The 16150-nt window shown below is 30.6% G+C and overlaps 2 protein-coding genes across 4 annotated transcripts; both read left to right on the top strand.

Moving 5' to 3' along the window:
* The first annotated feature begins 487 nt into the window (after positions 1-487).
* Positions 488-6003, top strand: LOC108322668 (probable disease resistance protein At5g66900). 2 transcript variants are annotated; one of them, XM_052867816.1, is made up of 7 exons: positions 488-579; positions 2450-2705; positions 3604-4007; positions 4236-4344; positions 4453-4600; positions 4683-4954; positions 5033-6003. In XM_052867816.1, exons 2-7 carry the CDS (start codon positions 2489-2491, stop codon positions 5851-5853), a joined length of 1971 nt encoding a protein of 656 aa, XP_052723776.1. In that variant the 5' UTR covers positions 488-579; positions 2450-2488; the 3' UTR covers positions 5854-6003. The 2 variants fall into 2 exon arrangements, with proteins under 2 accessions (XP_052723776.1, XP_017410318.2); XM_017554829.2 differs by having other exon boundaries at positions 4236-4600.
* A 4578-nt stretch (positions 6004-10581) lies between these two features.
* Positions 10582-13870, top strand: LOC108322661 (probable disease resistance protein At5g66900). 2 transcript variants are annotated; one of them, XM_017554816.2, is made up of 6 exons: positions 10582-10705; positions 10985-11212; positions 11306-11709; positions 11882-12243; positions 12439-12710; positions 12835-13869. In XM_017554816.2, exons 2-6 carry the CDS (start codon positions 11011-11013, stop codon positions 13659-13661), a joined length of 2067 nt encoding a protein of 688 aa, XP_017410305.1. In that variant the 5' UTR covers positions 10582-10705; positions 10985-11010; the 3' UTR covers positions 13662-13869. The 2 variants fall into 2 exon arrangements, with proteins under 2 accessions (XP_017410305.1, XP_017410306.1); XM_017554817.2 differs by having other exon boundaries at positions 10588-10705; positions 10989-11212; positions 12835-13870.
* The last annotated feature ends 2280 nt before the right edge of the window (positions 13871-16150 follow it).

The following is a 16150-nucleotide window of genomic DNA, read 5'->3' as shown; positions in this document are numbered from 1 at the left end:
ATGCTGAAAAAAAAAAACACAGTGAGAACGCAACATGCTCCAAATCGAATCCCTCAAAATATAAAGAATAGTTGCTTAGCAATATATAGTTAGCCACTTCTGGGAGCTTTGACAGAGTAAACCCAATCCCACACTGTCATTAAAAATAACAGCAAAAAGTCTCATGTATTGGATGAGAAGACAAGAAAAGCTTCCATATCCCAAAGTTGAACTTAAACTGGTATATATATATATATACCATTATAATTTAAATAATAAAATTAATACTTGTTTATCTTTATCCACATAACACCTTTGAACATTTTCCAATGAAGTTTCATAGAAAATAAAATCACTTTTATATAGGTATTGGTGACCAAACGTAGAAACCACGCAAGAAAATGATGAAATAAAAATGAGGAAAATGTATAGAAATTGCTGATTCTTGTGTATATGTTGATTATAAATGTGTTGTTCTAAGCATTCTAAAGTTCCATTGTTTGAAATAACCTGATAAAATAAGCCTTCAAAATCCAATTGTTCGTCTGATTTAGGAGGAGGAGGAGAGAAGAATTCAAATTCATCAATCGCGATTCAAAGGTATATGCATAACTTATACGTAAGTGGGTAGCCAAAAATACCATAACTATCATGCACCTATATATACTTCAAACTCTTATTTGTTTTCTAATATTCTATGCACATATTATTAAATAAAACAATTTCAACACAAGTAAATTCAGTTTTCAAGTAAAACCGTGTGTGTGTATATTATATATATATATATATATATATATTGAAAATTAAATTAAAATATTAGCATTATTTTCGTATTATAATTTTGAAACTCCAATTTTACTAGTAAACATATTTGCTAATTTCTTAAGTGTCGTGACTCGTGTATGGTGCTTTTCCACCGTACTTTTCTACACGTTTCTTATTTTTTTATGCTAATATTTAGATTTAATCTATTTTTAACTTAAATTTCAAAAGTTTAAAGCATTAGTCTATTATAATAACTTGACAGGTACAATGTTTATCCTGATCATCACATTTTATTTATATGAATTTTTAAAATGTAATCTATTTTATGTAGTATAATCTTAATTATTGGAAATAATTTTTTTACTATTCTATTTTTACCCTTTCTCACACAGTTCAATAGTATTAATCTTCTGTTCTTGTGTTTTTTTTTAAAATAATTAAAATAATCCCGACGTACACGCAACTTATTTTATAGTACACTTAATTTTGACGAATAATAATTAACACTTACGCATATATCATTACAACCTTAAGTTATATTTTACAAATTTTGTAATAATAAACTAACTTCTAAAACACTTAAATTTTTCTTATATTATTTCTTTAAAACATATTGTTAACAAGTTAATATCTTAAAATTTAATAAATTTGTTCCTAAATCAATCACTTACAAGATTTAAATGATCACCGTATCCTTCTCGTGGAAAACTAAAATGGTAACAAAATGACTTATCAAGATCTATATAATTTTCTCTAATCAATGTGTCTCTTTTTAAAAAATAAATATTTTTGTATGTTGTTGTTAAGTATAATCAAATATAAATCAATTTCACATTATTTAATGAAAATACTTTTAAAATATTTTTCATTGAATTCTTTCAAAAATTTTAAATTTCTTAATATGTATTCAAGTTTAATAAAAGTATAAAAATTGGTTTTTAAATGTGATTAATACAAATCAAATAATAAATGTCAAATTTCTTAATTAGTATGGATTATTATTTTTATATTTTTACTTACATTCGAGACAAAGGGGAGTGTTTTTCTGTTCAAATAGGAAAATAATTATTTGACACACCTAAATTTTTTACATTTATTTGACATTACCTTTATTTACTTTTTATTCTCTTTTTTCTTGAAAAAATATAAAACTTTACACTTTTCTGACAATTTTATCCTTGTATCCTGTGTCAAATGAATGTAAAAATGTATCACTCATTCAAATAAGATGATCGTATGAATCTTTTGTGTTGGAAGTCTCATATCGATTAGAGATAAAGTCAATTCATAGTTTATAAGTGGGTACAAACCTCATCCTACAAGCTGGTTTTATGGGGTTGAGTTAGACTTAAAGTTCACTTCTAATATTTTGTGTATCCATCAATAAAACTTTTGTACAAAAAAGTATTTACATATTTAGTCCTTTAGTTTTTATATATCATGTTTACATTTTTTAATCCTTACAAGTTTATTGGATGAATTCAAATTAAAAGAGATTAAAAATAACATATAAATAAACAGTAAAGAGAAAAAGAGTAAAAAGGGTTGTTTAAAGATTGATATGAATAATTTATTATGAGAAATGAAAAGAATTTTTTTTTGAATTTGAAAAAGTAAATGAGTAAATAACAAATAAAAACCAACGTGTGAAAGTAAAAGAGATTAAAAAAGTGGAAATGAATTAAATGGTTTTACATATATGCAGGCAGCAGCACTTAGAAAGGCGGTTGGTTATTAAGTATTGATGGAAGAGAGGAGAAAAGGAGTTGGGTTTGGAAGGATGAAGGGTCCCTTTGGTGTTCCTGAAAAGCCAGAATTCTGTGTTGGGTTGGATACTCCATTGACCAAGGTGAAGATCGACCTTCTCAATCGACCAAAGTCTATTATTGTGGTCACTGGTTTTGGAGGATCTGGGAAAACCACTCTCGCTACTTTGCTCTGTTGGGATCAACATATCAAGAGTAAGTCATATCTCTTTTTTGCTTCTCTATCTCATAAATCAATTAAGAGAGTGAAAAGGAGAGAAAGTATGAGATATAATAAACTATAAAAAGAAACTTGAACGGTTATCTCATGCCACTCTTGAGTTTATAGAAAAAAATGTTTATTGGAGAGATATAAACACCAATAATATCTGAACTAATTATATAAAGGATTGACATAATTCTCTACCAAAAATCTTTAAAATAATAAATTAATAAATTTTTTACTTTTATATAATACTCTACTTTTTTATTTTTATCAACTTAGACTTACTTGGATTCTAAATATAAATAGTTTCATCAAATAAGTTTTACTATATGTACTACAAAAGTTTAAGGAATTATGTGAAAAGTAGATACAACTCACGTTTATTTAAGTGTACTTGACTTTTTCTGCTACAAGAAGTTTGTTGTTAATTGTTTTTAGGTCAAATCTACTTCAACTAACGGCTTGAATATGCAATCGATTTTTATTAAGACAACTTATATGTATCTTTAAATCAACCTTTTTCAGATGCAAGTTATTGACTAAAGAAGCAATATATATCCTGACCTGTAGTCAAGTCTTTGTTTAGTGCTAATATATATATTTTTTTAATTTAATATACAATATTTTGTATAAATAGCATGATACTATATTTATGATAGATTGTGTATTTTAAATTGTCTATTATAAAGTATACCTTAACTTTTATATTTTTATTTTATAAGAGGAACGGACTCGATTTTGTTTCATTTATTTTGGATCTTAATGAACAAAATATAAATTGAAATATGAATGACTGGATCAAAAGGTTTTCTGTCTCTCCATCCGTATATGAATAAATAAGGAAACATATGAAATGCTCTGAACTCAGGGTTATTTTGATTTCACAAGGTAAATTCAGGGAAAATATATTTTTTGTGACCTTTTCGAAAACGCCTAAGTTGAAGATCATGGTGGAAAAACTATTTGAACACCTTGGATATGAAGCACCTAAGTTTCAAAATGATGAAGAGGGAATTAATCAATTGGGACTTTTACTAAGGAAATTGAAGGGAAGCCCAACGTTGATGATTCTGGATGATGTTTGGCCTGACTCAGAAGATCTGGTGGAGAAATTTAAATTCCATTTATCAGATTATAAACTTTTGGTTACTTCAAGGGTTGCATTCCCAAGATTTGGCACCCCATGTGTCTTAAAACCACTCCTTCATCAAGATGCAATGACCTTTTTCCGTCACTGTGCTCGCTTGGACAGCAACGGTTTAAATATTCCAGACGAAGATACAATCCAAAAGGTGCTTCTTCTTAATCATACTTCATGTTCTTCTGCATAATGAAGTCAAAAACAAATTTTAGGACGTTTTTTTATAACTTTATTAGTGTTTTATTTGAAATTTACTTTTTATACTTTTCAAGATATAAAATTACTTACTAAATTATTGTATAGTAATAATTTTGTTTGATCTATTTAAAGTAAAATTATCATTGTAGTGTTATTTTACCTTTACTTGCACTGGTTGCAGATTGTGAAAGGTTGCATGGGTTTACCACTTGCCATTAAAGTGATTGGTAGGTCACTGAGTCATGGACCAAATGAGTTATGGCAAAAGATGGTGTTAGAATTGTCACTTGGTAATTCCATATTACTTGATTGTAACACTGAATTGTTAACCTACCTTCCTAAGATATTAGATGTACTCGAAGATAATACAGTCATCAAAGAGTGCTTCATGGACCTAGGGTTATTTCCTGAAGATCAAAGAATTCCTGTTACTGCTCTCATTGACATCTGGGCAGAGTTGTATGGACTAGACAATGACGGCATAGAAGCAATGGCCATTATCAACAAATTAGAATCCATGAATCTTGCTAATGTCTTAATAACACGGTGAAATGAATGTTTTCTTCTGTTTTGAGGACAAATATTACATTGCAAGTAATCTAAGAATTCATTTATGCTATTTTAACAGGAAGAATACAAGTGACACAGACAACTATTACTACAATAACCACTTCATCGTCCTTCATGATCTTCTGAGAGAGTTGGCAATTTATGAAAGCACCCTGGAACCAATTGAAGAGAGAAAAAGACTGATCATTCGCACAAACGAAAATGAAAGTGAAGGGGGGCTTGATGATAAGCAACAAGGCTTTGTGACTCGCATATTATCAAATTGTTTTAAATATTGTTGTAAACACAAACCCCAACAGATCACTGCTCGCACATTGTCCATATCAATTGGTTAGTTATCCCTTTGGAATTTTAGTTGCAAATGTTCTTTTCTTCAATTGACATCGATCATATGAGTTGCTTTTGCAGATGAAAATGTTTCTTCATATTGGTCACACATGCATCCAACCCAAGCAAAGGTTCTAATTTTTAATCTTCGAGTTAACCAGTACTCCTTTCCAGAATCCATGCAGAAAATGAGAAAACTGAAAGCTCTGATAATCACAAATTACAATTCCCATCCATCTGAGCTGACCAATATTGAGCTACTTGGCTCTTTATCCAACCTGAAAAGAATTAGATTAGAGAGGATTGGTGTTCTTTCATCATTTGTCACACTGAAGAGTCTTAGAAAACTATCCATATACATGAGCCAAGCTTTTCAAAATGGCATCCTCCTAACTTCAGATGCATTTCCAAACCTAGTGGATTTGGACATTGACTATTGCAAAGATATGGTGGTGTTGCCAAGTGGTTTGTGTGATATTATCCCACTGAAGAAACTCAGTGTCACTAATTGCCACAAGCTCTTAGCACTACCTCAGGAGATTGGACAGTTGGTAAATTTGGAACTGCTAAGGCTCAGTTCTTGTACCGATCTGGAAGCGTTACCAGATTGTATTGGAAGGCTTCAAAATCTAAGGCATCTTGACATCTCAAACTGCATAAGCCTTTCAAATTTACCAGAAGACGTTGGAAAATTGTGTAATCTGAGAAATCTGAGCATGATAAATTGTGAAAGGTGTGAATTGCCATACTCAGTGGTGAATCTTGTGAATTTGAAGACAGTGAGTTGCGATGAAGAGACAGCTACTTCATGGGATGGGTTCAAAGCTATGCTTCCGAATCTACTGATAGAGGTGTCTCAAGTTGATGTAAACTTAAACTGGCTTCCTTCAGTTAGCTCCTAAGCCTCTTTCTGTCACGTGCTAGTCTTTCATTTCCTGCTCAATGAGTTTCTTCTAGTTTTGCTCTTGTACCATATATTGCTGGTTTCTTTATAATTATACTTTCTTTTCATTATCCTTCATAATACTATTTTATTCAATAATTTAATTTAATATTTTATTATTAACTATGGTTGTCAAAGTATAACTTCTCCTTCTTGTAAATACTATGGCACTTGAAAGAGGTAGGAGATTTGATTTATGTTATGTCATGGTTAAAAATACATGGTTTGGTGTTTCCAACAAAAAATATTATTAATTTATTGTTTTTGGACTTTAATTTCTTTTTATTGAAAACTTTGACTACTTTTACTTTATTTAATAACATTTTTTTAAAATATTTTAACTTTAATTAATTTGTACATAATATGATTACAATTACTAACGAAAACAAAAATGTTATGTATTATCGGAAATTTTATTACTCTAAAATAAGGTGATTTTAAAAAGAATTTAAAAGTATATAATTTTGTAGGAATAATTTTAAAATGATTGTGAGAAAAATATTTGATATTGTAAGACAATCAAGTTGACTTTTGAATAATTTAACATAAGAAAATTACTTTTATTTAATAAAGAATAAAAGATTTTCAAGTAAAAATATCATTAAAATTAGTTATAAAAGTGTACATATTATTATATAACGATATATATAATGGTGTTTAAAAATAAATTTTTATGCAGTATAACTTGAAGTCAAAATTGGTTTTAATTTTTTAATAAAATTAATTAACTAAATATTTACTTTTTTTAATTTGAAGTTTTAATTGTATAGAGTAAGAAATAGTTTAAAGCAACACAATTAAAATTTAGAGTATTGATTTAACATTTTGTATTGAATCATCATATTGAAGTTTACTATGTGGAATTCATATGTCAACCAATACACAGAAAGGAACTTTTTGTATAAGTTGTGAGAAAATGTTTCAGACAAATCAACGCGTGTAAGATGGGAATTTACTTTTCCTTTGAAGGAAACAGGTCATTCGTGCGCATTCAAAGAGAATTAAAGAGAAAAAGTAGAGGAATGGGAGAAGAAATTAGGACACCATTTTTCCGTAGACTCAAGTTGGACCAATAGTTTATACATTTAATCTAAAAACAACTTAAAAATAATAATAAAAATATTTTTTAAGAATTAGCATAGTAGTGCATTATTTCTTCAGTGCATAGAGGTCTCATCTGGAACATAAACGGAGCTTGGATAAGCAAGAATGATAAAATAAGGAATCATAAGTATTATCCGTTATACTGATTATATGCATGTCGTTTCCTTTATAAAAATACGTATTATTGTCCCTGTTGTTTGAGGCTTGATCCAATCCTCACATATGAACATTAAATGTTCAAAAGCTGAATTAAAGCTATGGGTTTAGAAATTGAACTTAAATCAACTTGTTTTTTAATTTAAATTTTATTGATAAATACTATTATATAAGAGATTTGATAGATGATTATTATTTTTATCATTTTTATTTTGTTTTTTTATTTAAAGAAGTTATTACTTTTGTAATTTTTATTTTCGTTATTCTCATGTTTTTGGAGAATAAAAATGATTTGTAACTATTTTATCTATAAATAAAACACTAATTTCTATGGTCAAAAGATAGAATTAATTTTGGCCTAAAAGTACTCATAAACTTTGAATAAAGAGATATTCTTATTATTTTTTATTTTCGGTAAGAACACTCAGTTTTTTAAGAATAAATTGGCGTTTATATATTGTTTTTGTTCTAAGTGTTTATCGCGTTTAATTCGAGATACGTTTTGCACAAGCATCATACATTATTGTTCTAAGTTTAAAGTATGTTTAATATTCATATACTAAGAGCTCGAATCAGAGCAATGAGGCTTGTATATGAGCCGTAACAATTTTTATTTTACTTCCCCGAATTCAACATGAGATGTGAGCTTCATATATTGTTTTAAGAATGTTTAACTTTTCATATGTTGAGGGCTCAAACAAGGCACAATTACTTTATATCATTTTATCTTTTGAAAAATTGCAATGCTCGGATGATAACTAAGCCTTGACATTCAATAGAAATCTTATCATTGAGAGCTCACATATTAGCAGTTTAGATATTTTAACTTATTTAATTACTTCTTATTACTCAATTACTTTTCTTATTATTGAAAGACCATGAATTGTGATAACGAGTCAAAACACTTAGGTGGTTACTTACATTATTCTCGATTTTTCAAAGTTATTTTGTATATAAAATTATCATTTTTCTTTGTTGAGACATCACGAGATATATGATAGGTAAGTTTTCAAACCTAAGTTATTCACTTAGGGCTCATGAAGGTTGTTGATCCCTAATTATAAACTTGTCATTTATATATACTTGTCATTTGTTTGTTTTTCTTGTCATTAAGGGCTCATGAAATATTAATCTAAAAACACAAGACAAAAGAAATCCCAATCTCGACTAGGGAAGAAACACCCATTTAAAGCAAACTCAACACGACTAGGAGTTGTTATTGGTCAACTGAAACAAAACCAAAAATTTATTTATTTTGCAGGTAAAGTAAATTATGTCACAAATTATTAGGCAGCTAGAGATGAATGCCATATATAACAAAAAAGACTAAATTTACCTAAAGAAGAATAAAGTGAAAACTAAGTGGTTACGTGCAAAGAGATAACACCAAATTTAAGCACTAACAAGACAAATGGATTAGTTAAAATAAAACAAGTGAAAAAGTTTGACAAGGAAGTATTCAAGATTGAGAGGTGGTGTATCGTTATCGTCTGAAGCTCAATCTGATACTAAAAGATGGTAGAAGGGTTATGGCAACCTTTCGTCTAAAAAACGGAAGACCAAAAGGTTGGAAGGTTGTAAATGTCTCAGTTGTTTGAGACTCAGACTCGATACTCAAAGATGGATATTAAACATCCAAAAGTCGACTTAAAGTTATGAACTCAGGAATTGAGTCTAAATCTCACCTATCTTCAGTTTAAATTTTGTTAATGACGTGGCACGTGGTCGCCTTAGGTGAAATTTATTTTATTTCAAGTTTTAAATAGTTAAAAATTCAGAACCTAATTAAACCTAATTTATTCTAACAACATGCTTCGTCGCCACACAACTTCAAAACCTTCCTCAGCACTGCCGTCACGCACGTTGTGTCCTCGCTTATCTCCTTCTGCATCTCCCTCGTCGAAGACACCGCCTCCACCAGCTTCAGCACCTTCTCCATCATCGTTGCTCCCAGCTCCGCCTCTGCTAACAACCTCGACAATGCCCTCACTGCACCGAGACTCACCAGCTTCAGTTTGTTCCACTTCGGTGCCGAAATCGCGATCAGGCTCGCCAGCGCGGTCTCGACTAGGGCGCCGCCGACTTCAGCAATTTTGCAACCACGCCTTCCTTCTCGGCTACTAAAATCTTCGACTCAGCGTCCGCGATGATGATCTTAAAAGGTGTATTCTTTTTAGTTTGGGGATATTGTAATTCTAGTTTTCTCTATCTGGTTGAGCTTCTCAATTCTTTGGGATGGACTTTCCAAGGTAACCGGATTACCCAACAATGATGATTTACTGTTTAAGATTTGAAGATTCTGGAATGTATTAACCCCTTAAGTTGTATTAATTTAAAAGTTTAAACATTTAGGCCATTTTTGTTTATTGTTTTCAAAATAGTATTGGATGAACGAAATTGAGGGACTGATTGTGGTGGCTGATTGACTAATCTCAGTCTCTGCTGTATTTGATGGCTAAGAGAAATACAAAAAAGATAAAATACTTTTGAATGATCTGTGTGAAATCATTGCAACTTCGAAAACCTTAACAGAAAGAGGACACCCAAGGAAGAAGACAATGCTTTAAATTTCACCTAATGCATAATTAAATTCCATCTAATGCGATCTCAGTGTGCTATTCATTAAAATTTGCTTGGTCAGCATGCCATGACTCAGTAAATTTAACGTCGACTACTGAAATTAACGACAAGATTCTAATTGACTCAATTTTACAGAAATAGGACCTAATTGAGATAAAAAATACAAAGACCTATTTGAGACGATTCTGTATAGGGACGTACAAAATGATTAAACCTAATATAAAAAATACTTCTCATTTCCATATATTATTTTTGGTGTAATTTTTAATTATTAAATTAAAAAGTGATTCTTTTAAATAATCGCGGCGAATCGACGTATTTCGACCCATAACATTTTTGTTTGAATCAGTGGTCAACCGTCAAATATTGAGAGAGAAAGAAACTACGATGAATAGGGCACAAACACGTTCACTCGGTTGGAATAAATCCCCCAAATCACGACGTAGTTACCGAAACAAATTCTGAGACCAACAGAGGTTATTTCATTACTACTCAATCAGTAATTAAACCTTAAATGAGAAACCTATCTTGTCAATATTTACCTCTTTTTCATGACTAAGCTAAAGCAAAGTAATATTATACTATGAATTTCATTCTTGTAAAACAAGAAATGCATTTGAACAAGTTTTTAAAGCCATGATATTAAAAAATACACGTAAAATAATTAAAGTTTTTGCATTTGCTTAAAATGAGAGGTCTTTCGTCTTTTCTTATTACTATTATTTCATCTTTATCGTGGAGGCAAAGAAAAAGTAAAACACGCAACTACGTGTTAGATCAAGACAATTGAACGAACACGACATGCTCGCTATAAATATGTCTGCCTTACGATTCAAACCAACCTTTCAACTGCAGTTCACCATACAAGAACTTCTTTCACAAAATATTCCAAAATTTGACTCTCCTCGTACGTTTGCAGCCCCCGTTGACAAACAGAAAAACATATTCATAGAAAGCATATTTCAATTAAGGTATCGTTTACTGTCGCATTTTATTACTACTATAAGTTTTTTTCATATAAGGGTTCAAATATTGAGTTTTCCAGTTCTTCCTAACCAGCTCTCTTGTTAATAATATAGAACATACTTTTAGCAAATGAATGGAATAAGCTAACACGAAAAAACTATGCCTTTCCCGTGGCATGGGTTTGGAATACAATGTTTTCTCTTATTATAATGGAAAAAAAAAAAACTTATGCGGCAAAGTTGAGTTTCTCTCCTTAATTCTCACTACTTGATCCTTGTTTATAGAAAGGACTCGAAAAGTTGGTTTGTTCATGGAAGAGACAGCACAACAAATGAAGCGTCCATTTGGAATTCCTGAAAAGCCAGAATTCAGTGTTGGTTTGGATGTACCATTGAAGAAGTTGAAACTGAATGTTCTGAGTGAAGGTGCGTCCGTAATTGTGTTGACCGGTTTGGGAGGATCGGGGAAAACCACTCTGGCCACAATGCTCTGTTGGGATGAACAAGTCATAGGTAGGTTCATTTTTTATTCTCCACTATAACAAATATTCAACCATAATAACTTCTTATACACTTCTTCTTAAATGAGTCTTTGGTTTTATCCAGGTAAATTCAAGGAAAATATTTTATTTGTCACCTTCTCAAAAGCGCCCCAGTTGAAAATTATTGTAGAAAGATTATTGGAACGCTTTGGATATCAAGTGCCAGAGCTTCAAAGCGATGGAGATGCAATTGATCAATTGGTACTTTTGCTGAGGAAAATTAATGCAAATCCAATGTTGTTAGTCCTGGATGATGTTTGGTCTTGCTCAGAAGCCGTTGTTGAGAAACTTAAATTTCAGATATCAGATTATAAAATTTTGGTGACTTCAAGGATTGCATTTCCTACATTTGGAACTTCACTCGTCTTAAAACCTCTTGTTCCTGAAGATGCAATAACCCTTTTCCGACACCACGCTTTCTTGAAAAGAGCAAGTTCAAATATTCCTGACGAAGATCTTGTCCAAAAGGTGCTTCTTCCTTCTTTCTGACATTATACAAGTAATCCATACTTGTTAAGCTAAAATCACTATATTTTTTTTTGAAAAAAAAATAACATATTTTGACACCCAGAAAGTGCAATATGTAATGCTTGGGTGCCGGAGTCATAGGAAACTAAATTTACTTGCCCTGGAAATGCAGGTTGTGAGACATTGCAAGGGTTTACCGCTTGCCATTACAGCGATTGGAAGATCACTGGGTCATCAGTCTATTGAGTTGTGGCAAAAGATGGTGGGGGAGTTGTCAGAAGGGCATTGTATACTTGATTCCAACACTGAATTACTTAGTTCCCTCCAAAAGATCTTGGATGTATTGGAAGATAATCCCATCATCAAAGAGTGCTTCATGGACTTAGCTTTATTTCCTGAACACCAAAGAATTCCTGTTGCTGCTCTTGTTGATATGTGGGTTGAGTTGTATGGACTAGATAATTATGGCCTCAAAGCAATTGCCATAGTCAACAGATTGGATTCCATGAATTTAGCAAATGTCACTGTAACAAGGTACTGCACAATGACTTCTTATATTTCTTCTCCACTGCTTCATCCTAACATACTCTACAGCACATGAGAGGAATATTTAATACCTTATAAATTGTTCCATAGTTACCTTGTTAACTTGAGAAATTAAACTTGCATTATGTAATTTATAGAGAGCATGGATTCTTATAATGTAATTATGTTCTGCTAATTGATCAGGAAAAATTTAAGTGACACGGACAGTTATTACTATAACAACCATTTCATTGTCCTTCATGATATTCTAAGAGACTTGGCAATTTATCAAAGCAACAAGGCTCAAATTGAACTGAGAAAAAGACTGATGATTGGCATCAATGAAACTAAACCTGAAGTGTGTCTTGGAGAGAAGCAGCAAGGCATTATGATCCGCACATTGTCAAATAATTTTAGATGGTGTGATGAACAGAAAACCCAAAAGATTCCTTCCGGAACATTGTCTATATCATCTGGTTAGTAATGCCTTTCACTAAAGTATAGACATTACATTTAGAAAGTAAAGTTGCTAAAGATAAAGTCACTATGATCTATCATTTGTTTCTGTTTTACTGCTGACACCATGAGTTGCTTTTGCAGATGAAACTTGGACTTCATATTGGTCGCACCTACGACCAGCTCAAGCTGAGGTTCTGATCTTAAACATTCGAACTAATCTGTACTCCTTTCCAAAGTACCTGAAAGAAATGAGCAAACTAAAAGTTCTGATAGTCATGAATTATGGTTTCCATCCGTGTGAATTGTTCGATTTTGAGCTACTTGGCACATTATCAGTCCTAAAAAGATTGAGACTAGAGAGGATTTCGATTCCTTCCTTTGTCTCATTGAAGAATCTTAAAAAGTTATCCCTCTACTTGTGTGATACACGCGAGGCTTTCGAAAACAGTAACATTCTAATTTCAGACGCTTTTCCAAATCTAGAGGACTTGAATATTGAGTATAGCAAAGATATGGTTGGACTGCCTAAGGGACTGTGTAATATCACCTCCTTAAATATGCTCAGCATCAGTAACTGCCATAAGCTTTCTGCATTGCCTCAAGAAATTGGAAACTTGGAGAATCTGAAACTTTTGAGACTAAGCTCATGTACCGATTTGCAAGTGATACCAAATTCTGTTGGAAGGCTTTCAAATCTACGGCATATGGACATCTCAAACTGCATAAACCTTCCTAATTTACCAGAGGAATTTGGTAATCTATGTAATCTAAGAATTCTCTACATGACAAGTTGTGAAAGGTGTGAACTGCCATCCTCAATCATCAATCTTAAGAATTTAAAGGAGGTGGTATGCGATGAAGAGACAGCTTTTCAATGGGAAGCTTTCAAACCTATGCTTCCAAATCTGAAGATAGATGTTCCTCAACTTGATGTAAACTTGAATTGGCTTCATGCAATTCACTCCTAATATCTGTTTCATACAATTTTTTTTTGTTTGCAAGTGGTGGTTGATGGCTCTCACAATGGATTATCGGAAAAGGATAGTTTTAAGTTCTAAATCTATGTTAATTGGTTCGAAGGGGCTAATATTTGCCTTGTTCTTACAAAAATCTAGTGACGTGAAAATGAGTTGTAACTCGCGAGTCACGTGGTGAGTCGGGTTGGTTCATCAACCCACCTAATTTAATTAAATTATTTATTATTTTGTGTTTCAATATTGTTAGTTAGCATTTTTTATTATATTATAGATGGTGATATAGAAGATGTTTTAAGAGAAAAGAATATTATAAATTTATCTATTCAAAACTCTAATATTATAAATGGACAAGTGATACAAAAACTATTAATATTAAAAACTTATTTGTTCACCTTTTGTATATATTTTTGGATTATGCTTGGATTCTATGATATTTTTTTTATTTTGAATTATCTTAGAGTTTAACATTATTTTAGTGTGAAATTTATTTAAATTTGAATTAAAAAATTGTAATTTTTTTTTATTTTAAGAAAAACTTATAATTAAATGAGTCAGTGTACCAACCCGTTTAATCCACCAACCCATTTAATCCACTAACTCATTTAACCCACCAACCCATTTTATCTCGCAAATAAGTGAGTCGGGTTGGGTTGGCTCACTAAATGACCAACCCGTGATGGATCGGGTCAGGTTGAATCGTGTTACCTGTTTTGACAACTCTACAAATCCTACAAAACATGTCCAAGGGAAAACAGGGAAAAGGAGTTGGTCTTAAATATCATTTGATTCTTTCATTTGTTAATTATGAAGAAAAACTAGTTTCAACCATCTTATCTTTACATTTAACACAAGAATTTAATATGGTTTAGCATATAATGTGTATACTTACGTATACAACTACATTAGTAAGTATTTTTATTTCCGTATATTTTTCCAACTTTAACGGTTGTTTGTGTAGTAAAATGGGTTTCGAGAAAGCAATCACTAGTTAGTCTATCCACTACACAAACAAAATATATAGCTTCAATTGTTTGTGAATGCATTTGGCTTCACAAAATTTTAGAACATTTTGGAGTTGAAAAAAATGAAACAACCACAACTTTATGTGAAAACAATTCTACTATTAAATTGTCCAAAAATTTTGTCTTTAATGGAGGTAGTAAATACATTGCAGTGAGGTTTTACTTTCTTAGAAATATGGTACTTGATCACGTGATTCAATTGAAATACTATAATACTCATAAACAAGTGGCTCAATGACCAAAGTTGTGAAACTTGAACAGTTTGAGAAGCTTCGACAAATGCCTGACATAGTTGACATTACAGTAAGCTAGAGCTTAATGGAGAGATTATTAGCTTATTTATGCATTTTTTTAATTATTTTCTCATTTTGAACTAGTCTCTCAATCAGCTATTTTTTAGTTGTGTGTGATGTATTTTGTAGCCATCTATTTTGTATTCATTTAGTTTTCAAGTGTTCCATGTAAAGGCTTATAAAAGTCATCTTCTTTTCAAATAAGATGTAGAATATTTTCTATCTCCAAGCACCGTGTGATGTAAGTCTTTAACAACTTCATTTTTCATTGCTAGCTCCCACTTAGTATATTCATCTTCATAAAGAGATAAGAGAATAGAATAACTCACAATTTATTAAAACTTTACAATAAATCTTTTATTAATTTCCAATTACATCCCTTAATTAAGTAAGGATGGATTTCCAACACAACATTCTCATCTAAACTAAACGAAGCTGTGATTGATAGATTCATTATAACATTGAAAGATATATATATCTTATAGTTTGTCTAAGAATGAGTTTATTAGACAAATATTCTACATTTAACAAGGGTGTTTAATAGTCACTAAGAAAATAAGTAAATATTAAATATATCAAATATAACTATTAGAATTATAAGAGATAAGAATAATTTTTTTATGTTTTTATTTAGCATATTATGTTGAAAATTTTAATTTGAGCTCTCTCAAAATTATTTTCGAATTAGAGTAATTAAGTATTCGATGAAAATATTTATTTTCATTTTAATAAATTATTTTATCTTAAATTTCATATATCATGAAATCAATTTTGAAAATTTTAAGATATATATATATATATTTATAAATCAAGTATATAAGAATACAATGGATGGTTGAATTGTATATTAATTTTTTTTTAAAATATATAGTAAAATCATTGCATGATATAAATGAGATGGATTACCAAAGACTACATATCATATAAGCCTATCTAAACACAAATTTATCGTAAAGATTTATATGTACACTACTTTTTTTATATAAGGTTATTAGACTAAATAAGTGCCTTAGACGTCTGTTAAATATATATAAAATGATATAATATCAAATATAACTATTAAAATTATAATTTATAAATTAAATTGCATTAATATTTTTATTTTCAGTACAATTAATATAGTAAAGTTTTTCTAATTCACAATAATGTCATTACGTCAATTTTT

Source organism: Vigna angularis, chromosome 1 (assembly GCF_016808095.1).
Source record: "Vigna angularis cultivar LongXiaoDou No.4 chromosome 1, ASM1680809v1, whole genome shotgun sequence".
Taxonomy (NCBI): domain Eukaryota; kingdom Viridiplantae; phylum Streptophyta; class Magnoliopsida; order Fabales; family Fabaceae; genus Vigna; species Vigna angularis.
This window is presented reverse-complemented; position numbering and strand designations above follow the sequence as displayed.